Here is a 21136-nt window from a genome sequence, read left to right as displayed (position 1 = left end):
CAGGGAAATTAAAAGATAATTTCCTGCACCCTCTGGTAGTATTACTACTCCAACAGAACGTAAGGGATAATCTTTTTTTTTTGCCTCAATCCTAAATACTCCGGTTCACTTCTGAAAGTAACAAATCAGTGGCCTCAATGTTCTGAAATTTTATCAAGGTAGTTCATACACTGTGTACAAAACATCTTCAAAACTACATCCAAGGACACTTCCACAGACACTCTGACATTTCACCATTCACTTTAGAAGGAAAAAAAAGAAAATAACAGGTGGACATGGCAGCAGGCTGTGATAGAGGGAAAATTCACTTAATATTTCCCCATGTTCTGCTGAGAATTTACTCTTTTATCAAAGTGCAAAAGGTTCTGTTTACCTTTTGTGGTGCTTAATAATTGCTAGAATTATCTTCATGGACATGTTCGCTCTGTATGTGAGATCATGACACACAGCTCTGCCTTCTGTGTCAATAACATGTTCTTCCACACCGATGGAAATAGGACTCCACCATTCTCCGCACGTGAGGCTAATTGATCTTGAAACTGAAGGGTGGCGTACATGAGAAAACAGATTGATGCTCAGTGTCTTTATTACAGGAAGGAGGGTTTGTTGCACATACAGATCTACTACTGATTAGATGAGGAATAAGATTAGTTAACTCAAGTATGAACAGCTCATAAACTAAAACCATGCAAACAAACGATAGATAGATAGATGGATAGATGGATAGTCTGTTATGTTTTGAAGAGTTAAGATAACAATAAATACATGTCTGTCACTCATGTACACAGCTGGTTTGCAATTATTATTTGGAATAAAAGTAACATTTATTCATTTTCTTTCTCATTCTTTTCCTTTTCAGTATTACATTTGCTATGCCTTTATTGCATACTGTGTCTATCATTTCTGTTCTTGCAGCCATCAAAGTTTGCATCATCTTATCTTTGAGAAAGAATGAGTCTAACAATGAGCATGAACGGTAAAAAAAAAAAAAAAAGAAAAGAAAGAAGGGGAATGTCAGAAATATAACAGTACAGAGATGAAATGCATTTCATTTTTATTTGTGGTGAGTTTTCCTATGAATACATCACCTTATCACAGCTGAAGAAATTATCTATTGCATTTATGTATGACTACCAGTAGGTGCTGCTGTAACTCTGCATGTGCATGCATCATTTAGGGGGAGGGGGATGGGGGGGGGGTTGAGGCTTTGGTTCTGCTGGGGATGGTAGACAAGAGGAATGGACAGTGGCAACATTCTGATCTGCCTTCACATGAAGCAGTTGTTTCCCATATTTTCCATTTTTTTCCCCCTGTTCCTCTGTGTCCAGTCCAGTGTGAAAAGTGTGATGTGAAGCTGCTCCGAATACTCACTTTTCAATTACATCCACTATCATTACTGTTATCAACAGCAACAACATCAACAGCTAATCTGCTTTCTATTATTTTTCAGATAGAGTTTGAATTGAAAAACAAATAATTCAGACCAAGAACTCTTACCAATATGAAAGAAACATTTAAACTATTTTCACACAGAGATGTCTATTTGCTTATCTTAACCACACTCACAGCCAAAACATTTTCATGACGACTTGGGCCTAAATGTGGCTGTGCTGTTAATGGATTTTCTGCAGGAGCAAGATATACATGGGTGGGTTTGGGTGACTTCAAAGCTGTATTTTCTGAAATTAAAAAATATTTAAATATACTACATATATCAAATATACTACGTTCATTCATAAGCATTTGTAAATTCATTACCATGTGTAAAACTCCTCATATATCTTTTTGAATACCAGACAGTACATTACAGAACATATACTGGTAGAATATAGACAGAAAAGAGCCAACTGATTTTTCAAGGGCATCCTCTACGTATGAGCAGTGTGTGCATTAAATGTACTATATGTCACAGTGCTTCTTCAAGAGTTACACCATATATTGCTCTATTATCTTCAGCCTCTCTCCAGCCCACTTCACTGCTGATACTGGAGGCATCAACCTGATATGTCTGTCTGCTTTAGTACTTTCTGTACTGTATTATATGAGCTATTTTACACAATGAGTGAGAGCTGCTGTAGTAATGTTATACTTGGTGCAGAGACTGCATTAGTGAATCATTAGGGTCATGGTACTCAAATATGAGATCATTAGCTGGAGGCTTCGTCACAGTGCTCCTCAGTGAACTGCATAAAAGACAGGCAGCAGGGCAAAAGTCTCCCCTTACACTATAGACAGCAGCTATGGCCGTTGATTACATATTTTATCCAGATAAAAATGCATGCAAAAACAGAAAAAAAGAGTATTTATTCAAATCCATGTATTTATTCTTATTTGTCCATTCTAATTAATAAGGTTATGTACAGGGTACAGGTGAGTATAGTCCCACACCAGTAAGAGTGCACACTGAAGGATATAGAGCCATCAGCTCCAAACAAGCTTAATTTTATTATCCAGTTATTAGAAAGGATATGATTATAACTGACCTTAACTATCAATAAATATAAAAGTGTCTGGAATGAAGTGGACTAAAAAAAAAATCATATGCAGACATACACTGTAGCAACAAATTGAGCTTATTGGCTGAGGGCTGCAGTTTTCACCTCTCTGAGCATTGTGTGAAGACACAAGCAGTGTTGATATTCATTTCTATTCCTCTTCATAAAGTGGACCAAACCATGATCTACATAAGAAAGCAGACAGTATAGTATGTTACAGATGGAGCAGAAGATTCCCCTGTAAATTAAACATTGTTTAATTTGAGAAAGAAAATTCATTTTCATTGGGTTTTAAGTGTTCCATTAGCTACAGCCTTATTACAGTTTAGGCTTATAGTTAAGCTTCTTCACCTCCACTGCCCTTTCCACCCCAGTGCCTGGTGTGTGTTGTCCCCGCCAAGGTCTGAAACATTATCACAACAGGATGTGGGCTGGGATAACACTGAGAGTGCTTCCTCTGCAATGCCAGTCACCTGGGAGATAGTTCAATTATTACTGCATTTTAATGTAACTTCTGAGCCTGAGCTGTGCTGCAACTCAAAAGAACCAAAGAGAGGAGGCAACGCGGGCATTAGACGTGTGGGAAAAAGTTGAATTGATGCTGTTTTGTCTATTTGATTGTCTTAAAAGTGGTTTTGCAGTAGGATCTTTTTATATGTAAGGAACAGTACTCTCAGCTAATGCACTGAAATATTATAAACTGCAGTTGAATCAAATCAGCGTATATAGGCTACCTGCACTGTTGCTGTCCATGTACCAATCAGAAATACTGATTGCTATTCATAGCAGCACCAAATGCAATATAGTGTATACTATATACATATACAGTGTAACTTCTCAGGCAAAGTTTCCGTGTAAACAATTAAGAAAAGAGGAAATACAAACTGACCACATCAGCATCAACTATGGATTCCAAGTTGTCCACTGGCCATGTGGGAGTCCACACTATTAGCCTCAAAATTGTTTGTTTATAGTTTTATAGCAAATTAAACTTTCTATTGCTTTTATAATGTCTGTCCACAATGAGAAAATACACTGCTATCTCCAGAGCAGCAAAATCCCCTAATTTAAATCAGGTATGGCCTATAGTCAATTTATTCTCCACATTGGAATTACATGTTTCTTTTGGGAGCTGTTTACCTTGAGATACCTTGTGAAGGAAATAAGCTTGAGTTTTGAGCTTTTAAGAATTGCGCCATGGGGAAAGTATCGGCCTCTTTTGTGTTATTTTAGCAATAATAACCAGAACCAGAGTCTTTATTTTGATTATTGGTCTGGCAGAGAGGGGTTAGTCAGATAGTAGGCCTATTTCTTGTTTTTTATTTATATGAAATTAATGTCAGCTGATAGGTGCTGTATTTCTCTGTTTATTTTGTGTTTTTGTTGTGTTTTTGTGTTTCTTTTTTCTTGTTTGTGTTTATCTGTATTTTATTTGCATTGTATATTGTTTACCTGTATTTTTGATTCAAGTTTTTTTCTATATTCATTTTCTATTCCTAATTTGTGGGCAGGTCCACTGTCTACCACTGTAGAAGTCTACCACTTCTTTACCTCTTCGGTCACATGTTTTGTTGGTATCCTTTTTATGCTAAACTAAACTAAATTAAACTAAACTAAATTAAACTAAACTAATATTATATTCACAGTATGAGAAACTTTAATAAAAAGTGAGCGAAGTGGTAAACATGATGCAGTCTATTTCTTTGCTTTTTCTTTTTTCCCAGATGTAGCATAGATCAAAAATGTTTTATGAATGTGTAAACTACCAAAAAAAAAAAAAAAAAACGATGAGTACATAAATATCCGTCAAGATTGTTGTGGTGTGGCTTTCAACGCTTTAGCATCAAGCTAAGTCGAAGAACAAGGGAGAAAATACTTTGGCTATTGAGTACGACATACCTGTGTGTGTTCCTAACGTTGATGTGAATCATTCACTTGCAGTAGCTGACTACGATGCCAGTACCAATGTAGTTGTGATTAGCCAGCCTACCAATATATCAACCTGCAAACAACACAGGTAGATACATGGTGAACAAGACCTGCAGCATAAAAGAGAAGTTAAAACATCGAAGCTGTGAAAGCTATAACCACATATACATTGCTGTACACAGGGGCTTTAATTATTTCATTATTAATGTTTATAAATGTTATCATTCATGAATGTCTGGCACACAACTAAAAGTTCACAGGCCTCTCATGAAGTCCACCTACAAATGCAGAAAAGTAATGACACCGCTCAGTTACTGGGCAGAGATTAATGCAAGGCTTTGCTTGTGAGAGGGCATGTGTGGAATAGTAAGAAAGGTGCTGCTCCTGCTCTGGGACAGTGAAGAGTTGATGCAAATTCAATATGATAATGATGGACCTGAGAAAGAGAGCAGAGGAGGCATTAAGATGCGTCAGCACCTTTGTGTCTATCCCACAGTTGGAGGGGGAAGCAGATTTTAGTTATGGTAAATCTTTAGGTTTTTTTTATTCCATCAATGTGGTTTAATTTTTAGTGCAAAAGCATTTTAAAATGACAAGTCAAGCAATTTATCAAATACAATTTGTTACCTTCATAAATAGTCATCATTCAGTTGACCACAAAATGTTCTAGGTTTAAATGTTCTGTAAACAACATTTTCAACAATAATATAGCAGCAAAAAACACATTTCTAAGTAAAGATATAGTGGAGTAATGAAGTCACACCCCATCTGTATTTGTTGTAATCTGAGTTCCTCTGTTCTATGTTTTGTTATCCATCCTGGCCGCGCGTGCACGTTAGTTCATGTATGCCTGCACATTAGTGCACATGAGCCCTCCTCTTTAAACCATTGGCCCTCCCATCTTAAGAAACACACAGGGACCGCCCACACGCAAGGTGATACAGTGCGGTGCTGCGTTCAGGTGAAGGGTGAAAGTACCCCCACCAGAATTTCGTCCACGAAGAAATCACAATTTTCATCTAGAAAGAGATGAGACCAGAGCCCATGCGGACTGGCCGGGGGGGAATAACGGGATAAATTCCAGTCGCCGATGGCTCTCAAAAAACATCCAAAAAGTTTTAAAGTTTTTTCGGGCTCTGTCGGGGCCTTCACGGGTTCCGTGTTCAAGCCTCAATTTCTTTCCCAGTCCAACCGTGGAATCTAATATTGGTCTGGATTTGCAGAGACGGAGAACCCTACAAGCTGCTAAAGGATTTAAATGGATTTTCTTCTCCCCCATATGTAAGTAACTTGATAATATTAATGTCTGTTTTCATTAGTGACCGCAGGCGTGTTAGCTAACTTGCTGTCACTTGTATTATGAATGTGTTCTGCAAATGTTGCTATCGGTAGCATGTCATGGCAATGCTAGCGTGGGCTATTGGTTGTGGGTAGATTGGTAATTGTTTTTTGTTTGCTCTGGTGTACTCGGGATGACTTTATTCAGTTGTGTGTTTAGTGGCCGCTTCCACTGAGCTTCGTAACATCCCGCTGATGGAGAACTTGAACGGGTGCGGGGTCGTTGAGGGGTGGCCGTAAGGAGGCCGGAGTTGTGGCCGACTAAGCGTTTGTTTGGGTCTGAGATGCAGGTGGTTTAGTGCGACATCCAGTTGTTTGTGACAAAAATTAAAAGCGTTGCTGCTGTGATCACTTTCCAGATTGGTAAAATGCTGTCTCGATGCATCATGAACTGCTGTATTTTTAGGAAGTTTTATGAAGCTTCAAATTTATAGAGCTGTTATTCAAACTGGCCATATCTTCTCACCGGTACCTGAAGCAGCTGTGGCAACAGGTTGAAGGGCCAACCATGGGCAACCAAGAGCTGACTACACATAAAGTAACTGCAAATGACCAATATGCATGTCACTGTGTGCACTTTGTTTCTCTAAAATAATGGATCAAAATTATGCCCTTATCAAGTCATTACAATAAACACCACCCACGCTGGCCATCTGTTTGTATCCATTTTCAGTATCTGTCAATCTAGTGATGAACTGTTCCCTTTAGGCAAGGCGTTATCATGGGAATGGATTATACATGTTTGTGTTGTTACTGAGACATATCACATTTTCTCATTTTTCTGTTAATTTCCACCAAAATCCACTTATGAGATGGAGAAAAACAGTTCCTGTTTTGCTCTGTCAGAAGTCACAGCTTAAAACACATTTGAATTTAAATAAATTTGATATCATGAGTGTGTGGGAGGATCATTTTCTGGTCAGACACAGAATGTCCTGGCACAGGTAGTACTGGCAAAAATGATTTGTTGTTGGTCTAGGGGATTCAATTACCACTAAGCCCCATGGCTGTAACATATACTAACAGGCCATACATGTGCGAAATGCTTTCAACCGCCAATCAAAAATGACAAAACAACCTGTGGCCATAACACAGAAATGGAAATTGAGATGAAGAGCAAGTAAGAAAAATATTTTTCTGACTACATTGACCTGCACTAGCTGTTTTGACTCAAAGAGGCCAACTCTTAATTCAGCACAGAACTCTTTGTACAACGAAATTGTCCAAATTTCAAACCAACAATTAAGTGTCCTACATGGCTTGCTGCTGGTTTAAGTGCAGAAAAGATTTTATTTTTATTTCCACCGTACATGAGTGGGCGGCTGCTCTACGCTCACTGAGAATACCATGATGCATTGGAAAAAGTAAAATAAAAACAAGCAAGCAAGATAATACAAGAAAGGGTGCAAGAGAGCATAATAAACTGTAAACTGCTTAAATGCTCGGGTGATGTGTTTATAAAAAAAAAAAAGGAAAAAAAAAAGTACGGTTTCAGATTTGAGATGTGGGTTAACAGTGTTTAGCTGTATTGCTTTAAATCTGAGTTTTTTCATGCTGTCATTTCTCTCTCTCTCTCTCTCTGTACTTTTTTGTCGGACTATATTACATGAGAATATGCATCAGTGTTGAATCTTTATAAATTGGAACTTTTCTTCTACTGCTCACACGAAGAACTCAGGCCCATATTTCATTAAAGTCAATGATGCCTATGAGCTGCACAGCAAGTCCAAAAATGAGGCAGAAATAAATCCATGCAGCTTACCACGTAACGGAAATTGTACAGTGCACCCAGAATATTGAATGTGTACTTAAAAGTAAAAATAGTGCATCAATAACTTGCCAATTCCATTATGCAAAGGGGACTAGACTGCTGCTTCACAAGCAATACATCCTTAAGTGAGGAATGGGTTGTTTTTTTTTTTTTTTTTTTTTCTCATGTGTCCAAAAATGTGATACTTGTACAAGAAGCACATAAAATAATACCACTGGAGTTGAGCTAATCTCAAGACTCTAGCTGTTTTGCATTTCAATAGTGATAAAGGTTCAGTATCAGCTCTTTGTTGGAGGAAATGTGGGATGACTGGAGATCATTCACATATCTTCTGGGACTGTCCAGTACTGCAGGGATTTGGCAAGCTATAAAAAGAGGAGATTGAATAGACTTCCCAGTGAATCCTGTGTTTTGTTTACTTGGAGAACCGCCCCAAAATGTAACGGGCATATACTGCATGTACTGGGGCAGCTGAAGGTAGAGCGGGTCGCGGGTCATCCACTAAACAGAGGGTTCCCGGCTCCTCCAGTCCGCATGTCAAAGTGTCCTTGGGCGAAATATTGAATCCCAAATTTCCTCTGATGTACCGTAAGAGAGTGTGTGTGTGTGTGTGTGTGTGCGTGTGTGTGTGTGTGTGTTAGCAAAGGTATAGAAATGCTGCATGACAATTGTGTGACATGTAGTGTAAATCACTTTGAGTGGTTATGAAGGCAAGTAGAGTGCTATATAAATGCAGTCAGTTTACCATTTACTTCTACTGATTGCTAGAAGAAGCTGTAAAGTGGAGGAAAGCGCTTTTACTGACACAACTGAGAGACTGAAACAAGTCTACACAATGTATGAATACATGGAATATATGACAGAAAAACTGGAAATGAAGTTGGACATTTTTGCTCCAAGATTGACTCCACAAACGTGCTCAAATGTCTAAATGTAAGGATGTGGACAGAAAGAAATGCCCTCTGTCAAGGACTATTTAATGGTATTTTATGTTTTATGTTACTGATATTGAAATGTAAATACATTTAAAAAAAAAAAAGAAAGAAAAAGAAATAGTTTGAATATGGCCTATAGACATAGAATTCATGACATACATATATAACCAGTCAAAAAGTTTTAGAACACCTTAATTTTTCCAGTAGTTCCTGTCTCTTTGTAGTCTAAAATGAAAGTTTAGAACAAATGAATAATTCAGATTGTTTTTAAAAAGGAATCATGGAATCTTAAATCCTAGATTTAATCTTAATTTTTGACTCATTCAGCAGCTAAACACACTGATTCTTTCTACAATGGAAATGACATCACATTGGCATGCAAACCTGGCTGGCCCAACGTCGTATGTCGTACATGATACCGCTTGTTTTTTAAAAATGGCGGTCATCAACTTTTGATCGGTCTTGTTGGACATGATAACCCCGCCCCCAGCCCCTGACGTAAGCAGTTCTTCGGTCTAGACCAGCGGAGAGTTGGTGCCACCTTGGAACCGATTTTCCCGGCCGGGGGCCAGTTCTTTCTGTCGAAACAAGAAAAACTGGTTCCAACTTTGGCACTGGCTCCGAACCAGCCCCAGAACTGCCTTGGTGGAAAAAGAGTAATAGAGAAATTCAGGCCTTGTGCCCCATACGCCAACTGCTGCTTGTGCTTGTTTCATAGGTGAAAGAGCAGAGCGAATCCAGATGGTTGGCATTGGAGGAAACATCAGAGAGATTCAGCTACACGTTTGAGTCAGTCAGACCCAGACTCAGACGAGAAGTTTGGTGTTCACCAAAATTGGCGACTAGCAGACGTATCAGAACGGTAATTGTAGTTAGCATCCTTTTATTTGTTTATGTTGTTTGTTAGCTTGTAACTGGCAGTGGCTGCCACAGCGTTGGTGGTTGTGCTGATGCAAACTCTCACTCTCTGTGCTGACAAGGTTTGTGACGTATGAAATGCTTGCTGTCGGAATCTGTTGAACCCCTGACCAACCAGTCTGTCTCCCTTTGTTACTTCTCTTTTTCTCAGCATTCTGATAGTGATATATATATATATTTTTTTTAAACAAGTACACAAAAAATGGGGTTTCATTTACTTCCATTGCTGTAGGAAAACTGTAAGTTAACAAATTTCATAATCCCCTGTTTTCTCAGAAATTTACTTTTTACTTGTTTTGCATCTATTTCTGTTGGTTCTTTTCTTCTACTGACGTTGGCATGCGTACCAGCTTGCCCCAGCCCCTGTCATTACTTTCGGATACTGAGTTACTGTATCGTCCAGTTTGGCAGCAAAGAAAACTTACATATAGCTCCTTCACTCATTTACTGGAGTTGAATTGATGAAATTTATTTAAAAAAAACTGGAATACACACACACACACACACATATATATATATTAGATGTCTAATGGAGCAGAGGCTTGTGTGTTCATATCATACAACCCTGTTTTATATTGTGAGCAGGTAAATGGAGACTGTTATCCATACCAAGGTAAAGTAAAATAGAATTGTATACCCTTCCTGAATATTTTACAAGATGGCTGGTTTAAGAAAAGTAAATATTTTAATTTCCTCAACAACATTATTCAAAACGCCATGTGTCTGAAATCAATGAGCTGCAAAACCCTTGTAATTCAGTTTAGACATATGCCAGTAATATCTGTTTACCTGATAGTGTCTATTGATCGTCTGGAAAAGACAGAAAACAGCAGTAGAATTTATCAAGGCCTTTCAAATGGGATCTTTTATGGCTTTGGGATATGAAACACCATAAGCTGACTTCATTACTGTAAAAGGAAAGTTGAAACTATAGCAGAATGGTTGCTATTGGCTTCTGCAGCATCTATATTTGAAATATTCTTCCACAGAATTTGTATTAGTCTACACTATAGTAAGACAAACAGGTGCACAGTATAAGCTAATCTAAAAACACCTGTCATCTTTGTGGATGTTAGTCAAGGTAAAAAGAAACTGCAGAAAGTGTTTTTCTCATGATGTACAGTGTTTTCACTTCTCAAATCAGGAAACTTCAGAGAAGTTAATGATAGTAATGGAGGTATGAAAACCTCAAAAGTGTCTATATAAGTGTTGTAGCTCAAGGCACTGCTTTGCATAAGTGCAGCTTCACAGTGCTGCTACTGGCATATCATTGTGAGAAACTCTGACAGTGAAGTGATCACAAATCACACATATTCACAGAATCACAAATTAATGACAGAACAACATACACGATGAGGCTTATGAAGGGATACATACGACTGTGATTGATATAGTCTGTTTCTAAGGGGCTGTTATATATCGAAATAATAATGATAATGAAAAATGTTTCAATGTACTGACCTAAGGAAATAAGTGGAAGCAGCAGTAAATATGAATTCACTGTGTAATCCTAAAGCTGGAAGTTCTCAGGAAAGGTAGATGTTTTGTGGTAGATACTCTATGCAATGACATAAGTATTCCATTTCAATTTATCTTTTCAAATGTTCATGAATAAATGCAGTACTTTAACCGTTGAACTGTCATTTTGAGACTATGAGAAAAAGCATCGCTACCTCGGCTTTGAGCAAACATAAATTGCAAGCCAGTGTGAGACAGCATTAAGCACTGTACAATAGCCTCTGAATGATAACAAGTCAATCAGGAATTCAGCCTGCAGCGCCATCCCATCTCTTACTTCAAAGTCTTCCAAACTTTAAAACAGCTTAATGTGGTTTGGAAGTTCTAAGCTCTTGCTGCTCCTAAATTCACATTATTGAGGAACACTGACAGGATGACACCCATGAACGTCTATCTTTAAAGAGCAACAATTAGTACATTTTCAATTTTCACAGCATAGAAAGTTATTCAAATTTACATTATAAATCGCTATCAGGACAAAAGAAATATACTTTGGGTATTAATTGTTTGGAACATACATCTACTTTGCCTCAATTTGACGTTAAATATGGCAAGTGTTAGCTCCTGTTAGCATTGTTAGCACAGCTGGGTTGTCTGGGCATCTTGCTCGAAGGCTAACCCAAGGCTAATTCATTTGTTGGTTAATTAGCTCCTCACTATCTGTTAGTCAGTTAACTGCACAGCAAGCCATATTATTTGTCTGTTATTTGCACGAAAAGTTGCCCAAAAAGGCACAAACACCACAAACACGACATCATGTTCACCGAAACTATCTTTGTACCAGGCTGTAAACATGTTTATTTTGGCTGTAAATTGGGGCATTTTAACACGGGAGTCTATGGGGATTGACTCCTTTTGGAGCCAGCCCCAAGTATACATTCGAAGAACTGCAGTTTTTGTAACTTAAGTGTTGGCTTCATTTTTCAGCCTTGGAGGTTGCTGCTTTGTTGAAACCCAGAACTATTGAATTGCCTGTTTATTTTATATGAGCAATTCAATTGCTCAGGATCCATCATTTTGAACTCTTCATGATTACTGGGTCTATTTCTCATGCAACGTATTAATGAATAGCGCCATTAATAGCTGGCAGTAATCACCTGTCTGAGCCTAGATTATTTACATTAAATAAGGTGACCCAGGAGTCAGTGGCTTGCCTGTGGGGGTGGGGGAAGGATGGAGATAGATGGAGCTACAATGATGCTGCTCTAGTCAGATGTGTGTGTGTGTGTGCGTGTGTGTGCGCACGTGTGCGTGTGTATATGTGTGTAAAATGAAATGAAACAAGGACAAAATGACAAAATAATGTGTATTAATATTGAGTTGCTAATAAGATCACTCTGTTGGGTTACCTTTGCAAAATAAAAACTAGCTTCAACTACTGAATGGAAATTCTAATATCAAATGCAACAAATGAATACATGAATATTAAGACAGCTCTGGCTAAGCTTGCACTAGAAGCCTTTGAATAGGCCTACAAAAGCAAAAGGTTTGAGGTGAGGATAAAAAGTTCAGTGTTGGTTGAGTAATAGTAGTTTTGAGTCACATGGTGCTTTGCACCATGAAGCATCAGAATTCAGAGAAATGGGCAGGGAGATCACAGTGGAAGCAATGAGCCATTATAAAGCCATTTACCAGACAGCTCCCTGCACAGTAGCAGGGTAATGAACAGGGCTCAGCTGAAGAGCTCACTCTCCGAGGACTGCTACATTTACTACTTCCATTGAGACAGATGGAAAAACAAAGGATTATCTAAGATTCAGCTGGGATGTGCTTCATCTTATTATATGACACAAAGTTTCTGCATCACCTTTTATTATAGTAAGTCATCCAACCTAAACCACAAAATAGACTGTTGTCGGTGCTTTTAACAACAATCCATGTTAGTGTATCAGACTTTTTTTCTGACACTCAAAAAAATCACATTGGAGAATTATTCCTTTTCCTTAATACTCCTGTAAAACAGCCACGTTTTCTATACTGAACCTGTATATTGCTCATAACTATAATATCAGAACTATTAACATGGTTTAATACCATAATTTCACCCTGTCTCGGATGGGGTGACGTTTTTAGCCTGTTTGCTAAAAGTTGGCTACAGCCTTGAAGTTTGAGACCGTTGTCTGAATCATGTGTAACAATTAGTCTAGATTCTGGCCACGCGACAAATGAGCGGCAACAGCTGCACCCCCTGTCTGTGTCACAACATGCTGCTACTGTATGCCAGGTTCAGTTTAAGCTGCATGCGTTGCCCTTACAGCATATACTAATTCTACTACCCCTGCACAATATGAAGAAAATCTGAAATGTGCAGTCTCCTTGTTCAATATTATGATGAAAGTATGACTTGCAATAAGTAAACAAACACTGAAGTGTGCATGTGGTTCCTATGTCTTCCTCTACCATCATGCTAGCTAACCTCACAGTCACCACCAAATTGACACCAAGGCCACTGAATCCAGAACTCTGAAAAGTCAAATGTTCACATGCTGAGTATGAATGCAGGGTTTTCCCTAAGTTTCTGGAGGCTTAAGTTGTGCTTGCAGCAGTGAAACAGTGGGGGTTCTCTCAGCGGGTGTAGCTATATAATGTTATATTTATCTCATCAATACAGTATAGCTTATCCGGTTCTTATTTTTTAAAACAAAATTAGTTTCTAGAGCAACAACAATAATGTTTGCAGCAGCAGATCTCTCTGAATACATATGTAAAATGTCATTAAACTAAATAATATTCCTGACATGTGAAGTTGATTGAAGAACACAGACATCAGTCACTATTGGTCATCTCCTGCTAGATAGGGAGCAGCAGTTGTGTTAGCCTGTAGCTTTAAATTTACAAAAGTTTGTGGCAAATGAAGCTGTCTACATACAGAAAGCTTTCCTTTTAGTTTGTTCATAACAACTCACTATTAGCTTAACACTAGCGTCCTGCGGTTGTGTAAAACAAACCACAGTGGATGGGAGCAGTTGATAATGTGCCTTTTTCTACGTTTGTTGAATAGGTGGTGTGATGACGGAAGCTTATTGGCTTTTTACTTGCAAAGGTTTTTATAACACTTAAAGTGTGTGTGTGTGTGTGTGTGTCAGCACTAAAATCTACAGTTGAATTGGACCGAAGACTTAGACACAAGATAGCATCCAAATACTATTTGTTGGGACATAAGGTAGTTTGTGTTTGTTGTATCTGAAATTTAAAGCAACTTACAGAGCTATTACATTTTTCATACAGGGGGCATCACAGGGAACACCTCAGCAGTCTGTACTTTAAATATGCAGGCACAATCCACAAAACAGACATGTTCACCTCCTTCCTAGCAGGGGGTGTGCATCTGTCCTGGTGATAAAACTATAAACTTATAAAGCCATCCAATTTCCCTACTTGTCTCTAACCTGTTCTACTCTGTTCCTCCTGCTCTGTTGGTGGGGGTTACATCTGTGGAAGATGTGGGGTGGTCTCCCCCCTCATCCCACTGCCAGCTGTTTCAGCAACCATAAAAGTTCATTTCCCTCATTTCCATTTCAATCTTTCACCCATCCTTAATTTTACTTCTCTCTAATGTAGCCAGACATGTTGGCATGATGCACACTCCAGGCACTCAAAACGAGGTGAAGGTGGTACAGCAACCACCATCCACTGAAAAAGGATTCATTTGTTTATTTATTTATTTTTCATAGGAACATAAAGTCAAGCATTTTTCAGGTCCTAAGCCAATGTGTGAGCCCTCAATCATGCACAAAGCACTGACTATGACTTACAAAAATATATTAATCTAGAAGTGATTTACAGGATAATCATGACTTAAATCAGTGGTTCTCAAAGTGGGGTCCGGGGACCCCGAGGGGTCCTTGGGGGGGTTCCTGAGGGTCCTCAGCAAAAAGGGGAAGAATTTATTTTCACTATAATTACATCCATTCATTACTATTTGGTCATGGGTTTCAAACACTGTCTGAAATAAAATATCAAAGATCTTATCAGATGGGGGACCCTGGGACAAAATCTTATCAAATGGAGGTCAGTGGTCTAAGTTGTGTCAGTTGGTGTGTCAGTAGGGGTCCTTGATGTGACAATGTTTGAGAACCACTGACTTGAATGACCAAAATAGCTCTTTTTGGTAGTCAGACAACATGTAAATAGAACATTTTTTATGTTTTTACAGATGTTTTTACAGACCACCTCATGTGCTGCATGAGTACACTCAAAGCACATGTTTTTATGTCTCTTTGCGGGCCACAGCCATGGCTGGAAGCATTATGTTTTCAAGGTGTACTCGTTCCATTCTCATGAATATGATGTCTCAGGAACCCCTTGAGGGAATTTCTTCAAATTTGGCATAAATATTCACTTACACACAAGGATAAACTGACGCTAATAAGATACAATGATGAAGTGATGAAGGTTAAAGGTCAGCTTAACTGTCACATCATAATGTTCTGAAAACCACTTTTGGACATTATTCAACGCCGTAATTCAGGAACAGAGGAATAGGAGAATGTGACCATATTTCCACGCATACAACCGTGAGGCCATAATTGTAGTTTTCACCATGTGCCTTACACTAAAATATCACAAAAATAAGTACACTTGTCTCTATTTTTTTGGTGACACTTTGTTAAAGAAGTGTTCATTCTATATCACTAGTTTGGAGGCTGTAGTTTTTGGTGAGTTTGCTGTTGTACTGCAAATTTGAAAGCTCCCTCATTCATTTCAGTGAGGCCAGCCCAGTTATTTTGGATCACCACATCAAGCCCAATCCCTCTGTGATTCTGATCCTTTGTTTGATTTCTCCATGTGAATATTAAAAATGTCAGTGATTTTCAAAATCAGATGCAGTAGCCCTCCAGGGTCAGGGTAAATATATATTTTTACCCATCCTCCTGCTGTACTTCACCTCCACATCCTTTGTGTTTTGATATATGGTTTGAACATCTTTCATCAGACCTTGGTGGTACCAGAGAATATAAGACCGTATTGTAATATTTGCAAATAGAAGAAATACGCAGGAGAGAGTTTTGCATTGAGCCTCTGGTTCAGATGGAAATGCATTGTTGGAGCTGTGTCATTGATCGCAGGGTGGTTCACATTACATCTGTGGGCGCAGAGTAAGGATAAGCTGCTTTGTGTGTGTGTGTATGTGTGCTTTCATTTACATAGTGTAAGCATGGAAAAAAAGACCTATTAAGCCCAAATGTATTGTTTGATGTTCAAACCTATCTCAGTGTATTAAGAAAAATACTCTAAGAACTTCCATGAACAGTGTGATTGCAGGGAGGTTGAGTTACACTGGGACACAATCCATGCAATTAAAAAGAAATGAGAAAATAAAATCAATGCAGATCACTTACACTGTGGTGACAAAAGACTCAACAGGGGACAACACAGACCTAAATCTTAATTAGCAAGAATATTGATGCTGTAGCACAAAGGGCAAGCTGATGTAGGAGCACAATGTGCTGAAAAGAAAGTACCAAAAATGTGCTACAGGTTTTGTTTCAGAAGTAAACAGGAAAAACAGAGAACATGAACTTTAGTATTCAGTCTGCTTCAAGTTATAATTGAAAATGAAATGTTGACTAAAGGTGAAGAGGTACTCCCAGAACTAATTTTTTCACATGCCCCCAAGTGCTTGACTTGTAATAGAAAAATCGAGACTTAGAATCTGCCTGGGCTATCTGGGCTGCAGTGATCCATCACAACATGGAGGAATTTACTGGTTGAGACATGAATCCTTTGTGGCAGTTTAGGTTTAAGGTGTATTCTGTTATGTCTTGTCAGCAGAGCAGTTACCAAGAGGATAGTGTGTCTGATTAGGGAGAGTCACTCAAGCTGGACTTCTTCCATCTCCTATCTAATAAAAGATGTTTACAACAAGAGAGCTAGTAAAATAAAGCACTTTTTACTCGAACTGAACTGAATTAATCAGTGGTTTTAAATTTCTACAATTCTTTAATGAATTTAATTCTCTCTGGGCCGGAAATTTCTTTCAAACAGACTGCAGCAAGTTGCAAAGTTATAAAAGAATCAATCCTTTTTTTTCTATGTTTACAGCAAAAAAAGTACTTTCAAAGTGCATTCATTTTATGGGGGGTAAACACTCCCTTGTGTGACTAGAGGCACTCCGAGATCCACTAAAAGATATTTCATGGTGTCTTAGGTTTGCCCTATAGGATCCATTCACCCACTCTTGGTACAACTCCAAAGACAAAACAAAAAAACATACAACGGGATCATTCAGCTGCCAGAATCAACCCCCTCAAAAAGGAGGAGCAGCTAAACTCAAAAGACATTCTGAATTGTTGAGATTATCTGTTGAGGAGATCACCTTCTGTGCAGAAATTTTGATCCTGACCAAAGGTTAGGGTTAACTAGGGTTAGACACACTATTCCAGAATGTACAATAGCAGCTATCAATAAGTTATGCTGAAGCAATGGGCTGATTTAGTCGGATAATGCTGACTATATTGTAATATTGTACTGATGTAAGTAATATCAGGCTTTTCCTCACCCAAAACAAGGTTTCTTTCATGTACGCTTTTTTGGTCATGCAGCCATTCCCTGGATCAATATTGAGATGTAAAAGGATTCGTCACAATATTTTGTGTATTCTTCAGACATTTACAGTTCAGCATCAGTATCTGTTTATATTGATACTGAAAGATGAGAAATAATTGATGAATAAAAGCTATTTTTGGTTTGCATATTGGCTGAAACCTCCCCTGTATACCACAGGAAACTGAGGTACCCAGTCCAATGACATGCAGGTCACATAAAGAATCAGAGATTTCCAATGGAGCTGAATGTGTTCATCTATCTATCCCTGTGAAGGATCAGAGAACCAGACCCCCTCAGGGCTACATGCCCCATTATAATCAAAAATCCTGGGGAGACATGGCTTTCTATAGATTTAGTGTGTGACCTAGGTGCCAGTAAGTCATCAGTTCACTTGATATACAGTGCGTTCAGACTGTATTCAGACCTCTTCACTTTTTTCACATTCTGTTATGTTGCAGGCTTATGCTGAAAAAAATTTCCCCTCATCAATCTACACTCAATAACCCATAATAACAAAGCGAAAACAGAACTGAAAAGATTTGTGCTATTTTGGCAGAGTGGCCGGATGGAAGCCTCTCCTCAGTGATGGACACATGAAAGCTGCTTGGAGTTTGCAAAAAAGCAGCTAAATGACAGTGAGAAACTAGATTGTCTGGTCTGATGAAACCAAACTTGAACTGTTTGGCCTCGGTTATAAGCATCCTGTCTGAAAGAAACCAAGCGCCACTCAACACCTGCCCAATGTCCTTGCAATGGTGAAGCATGATGGTGGCTGTACCGTGCTGAGGGGGTGTTTCTCAGCAGCAGGGAAAGGGAGACTGGTAAGGGTTAACAGAAAACTGAATTTGAGCAAAGTACAGAGATATGCTCGATCAAAACCTGGCCCTGAGCTCAGGGCCTCGGACTAGGCTGAAGGTTTACCTTCTGACAGAACAGTGACCTCAAGTACACAGCCAAGACAACGCAGGAGTAGCTTCCTTGAGTGGCCCAGCCAGAGCCCTGACTTGAACCCAATCAAATATCTCTTGAGAGACCTGAAAATGGCTGTCCACTGATGATCCCCCTCCAGCTTGAGAGGATCTGCAGAGAATGATAGAAAATCCCCGAATCCAGATGTGGTGTCATACCCAAAAAGACTCGAGGCTACAATTGCTGCCAAAGGTGTTTCCACTTTTAGTGTCTGAATACTTCTGTTAATGTGATATTTCAGGTTTTCCTTTTTTTTTTTTTTTTTAAAGGATTTTGCAATGCAAAAGTTCTGTTTTTACTTTGTTTGAATGGGATATTGAGTGTAGACTGATGAGAGAAAAAATTAATTTAAACGATTTTAGCATAAGGCTGCAACATAACAAAATGTGAAAAATGAAGGTCTGAATACATCCTGAAGGCACTGAAGGTTGAGCTTAGTACCAGTGCTAAAAATAACATAAGATACTTAATCAGTGTATGGTGGTCTAGTTGGTTATTTTTAGGTCCTGAAACAAATGTTCAGCTTAGATATAAACAATTTACTGACACACAATAACATTAATTCACTTTTAAACTATGAATATAGGTGAATTGCAGCTTAAAACAGTAGAATTAAGGGTGGATGATACCAATAGAATATTCCACCATATGTACATGCAATCTTTAGCATCTTTAGCTCAATTACTCAAAATCACCATCATCTGACGAATCTCATAATGTCATCATTTTAAAATGTAGTCAGTTTGTAGAAACAGCTTGCAGAGCTTCCCTGCATGAAGCACAGGTTTTTATTTTAGTACATTGTCCTCAGTTGATGACTAATTCAGATGAGCAGGCTCAAAAACAAGTTGGATTTGGATAAAAAATTGTATAATATTAAATAAGTAGACCTAGATGAATATCTTGGCCACACCTATACTAGCTTCATGCAGATTTAGTAGTATCTGTGTATATGTTGGCCAGTAAAAAGAAATAAAATTACAGAAGTGCCAATTAGGTTCAAGGTAACTTGGAATTGGTTTAAGTTTGTCCGCCAGAGAGCACTGACAGGTTCATTTTTACAATGTAAAACATCACGCTCAGTATGTATCTTAGTCCCAATTCTTTAATAATTAAATTAATAAAAAGAAAAAAATCAAAGGCATTTAAACTAAGATTTTTAATTTACGTTAAAAAAAAAAATTACTACCTACTAAAATATTGTCATTGGATTTTTAAATCCCCCTGTTCTCTTTTACTAAATGGATGATTTCTACTGTGCGTTGACAACACCGTGAATAGAGAAAAAAGGCTGAACAGGTTAAAGGAAAGAGGGCTTAAGAGGGTTTAAGGGCTTCCTTTCATGTGTTTAAAGGTGCACAGTGTGATGCAGGTAACCCTTAGGATAAATGTAGCATTGATACTGCATGCTTAACACAAACAACAGCAGAATTCCCACAAAGCCCTGTCTGTGAGCATGATATGCCTGTAGCAAATGGATTTAGTCAGTCGGATTAGACCACCCAGACTGTACAGTGTGCATCTCTTGTTGGCTGAAAAGCCTATGTGCACCAAAACATTGCATTTTAATTAAGTACAGAACTATGTACTGGTTAAATTGCTTGTTTCCTATGGATAAACCGTTGTTTGGTACTTAAATGTAGGGTTAGTTCCCAATCTTGGCTGTTCCTAATGAGGTGACAGGGCACATAATATTCTATGGTGCTTTTTGTTACTTCAGATACACTACAGACTACATTGCGACTTCTGTTTGAATTTAGTAAAAGTAAAGGTAAACAGAGTCAATGTTAAACTTAAAGGTTCAGACACTGACTGGAAGAATTCCTCAAAACTCAGTGTAGTTTTAAGTGAAAGTGAAGTAACGGTTACAATGCAGCTGTGTTTATTTATATAACAGTAGAGCTCCCTACACTCCATTACATATATGTATAGGGAAATGATCACTGCACACGTGTCTGTGTGACATGATGATAACTGGGAATTTTTATGGCCTGAGAGCGTAAAAACTGGATTATCTTTTAAGTTCTCTTGAAGCTCTGACATCCCAGTGGGAATGATTTATTACATTATTTTATCGGAATTCAGCATTTGTAAAGCATGAAATAATTTCAGATCTTCCTTTGGGAGGAATGGAGAATGAAGTTAATGTTGGAGCAAAACATGTGAGAACTTACATGATGGCATTTCAGAAATATTCACGTATCTTTGATATATGTAGGAATGCAAAAGAAATTCAAAAGAATATAATAGCCAGCTATATGTAGCTGTAGCAACCTAGTTTTACTGTCACCATCCACTGATGCAATGTCAGGACAGTGGATGGTATAAGAACTAAAGGCAAGTTTGACTGATGTGAGTTTTGTTTTCTTCTCTGTGCTTGGGGGCATATACAGCTCAGTCTGTATCTGAGTTGATAACCAAGTTTTGGTCAGTCAACTGCCTATACAAAGGACTTCATGTTTTGCAGCTTGTCTGAGATAAAAACAGACTTTTATGTGAACACTGCTGAGGAAATACTGCAGACAGACGCTTTAGGCTGCCGCTGACAGTGGCACAGCCCAGCTAATGGGCAACCCGTCTGTCTAGCAACCAGCCAAACTGGCTACAGACCAGCCCATCTGGCTGGTGGCTAACCTGGCTGGCTATAAACTAGCTTACAGCAGTGATCGGGCTGCTGGTCTGTTTCTACTATAACAGAAAAAGGAAAAAGCCTT

The 21136-nt window shown here is 38.5% G+C and overlaps 1 protein-coding gene across 2 annotated transcripts in view; it reads left to right on the top strand.

Annotated features, from left to right (window-relative positions):
• Positions 1-5383: 5383 nt before the first annotated feature.
• Positions 5384-21136, top strand: part of gpc6a (glypican 6a) — a 214317-nt gene continuing 198564 nt past the window's right edge. For both annotated transcript variants that reach the window (XM_056373012.1, XM_056372995.1), the window contains exon 1: positions 5384-5705. In XM_056373012.1, coding sequence (XP_056228987.1) covers positions 5683-5705 — 23 coding nt within the window. In that variant the 5' untranslated portion in view covers positions 5384-5682. The remainder of the gene's footprint in view (positions 5706-21136) is intronic.

This window comes from Seriola aureovittata, chromosome 1 (genome assembly GCF_021018895.1).
Source record: "Seriola aureovittata isolate HTS-2021-v1 ecotype China chromosome 1, ASM2101889v1, whole genome shotgun sequence".
In the NCBI taxonomy this organism is placed as follows: Eukaryota; Metazoa; Chordata; class Actinopteri; order Carangiformes; family Carangidae; genus Seriola; species Seriola aureovittata.
This window is presented reverse-complemented; position numbering and strand designations above follow the sequence as displayed.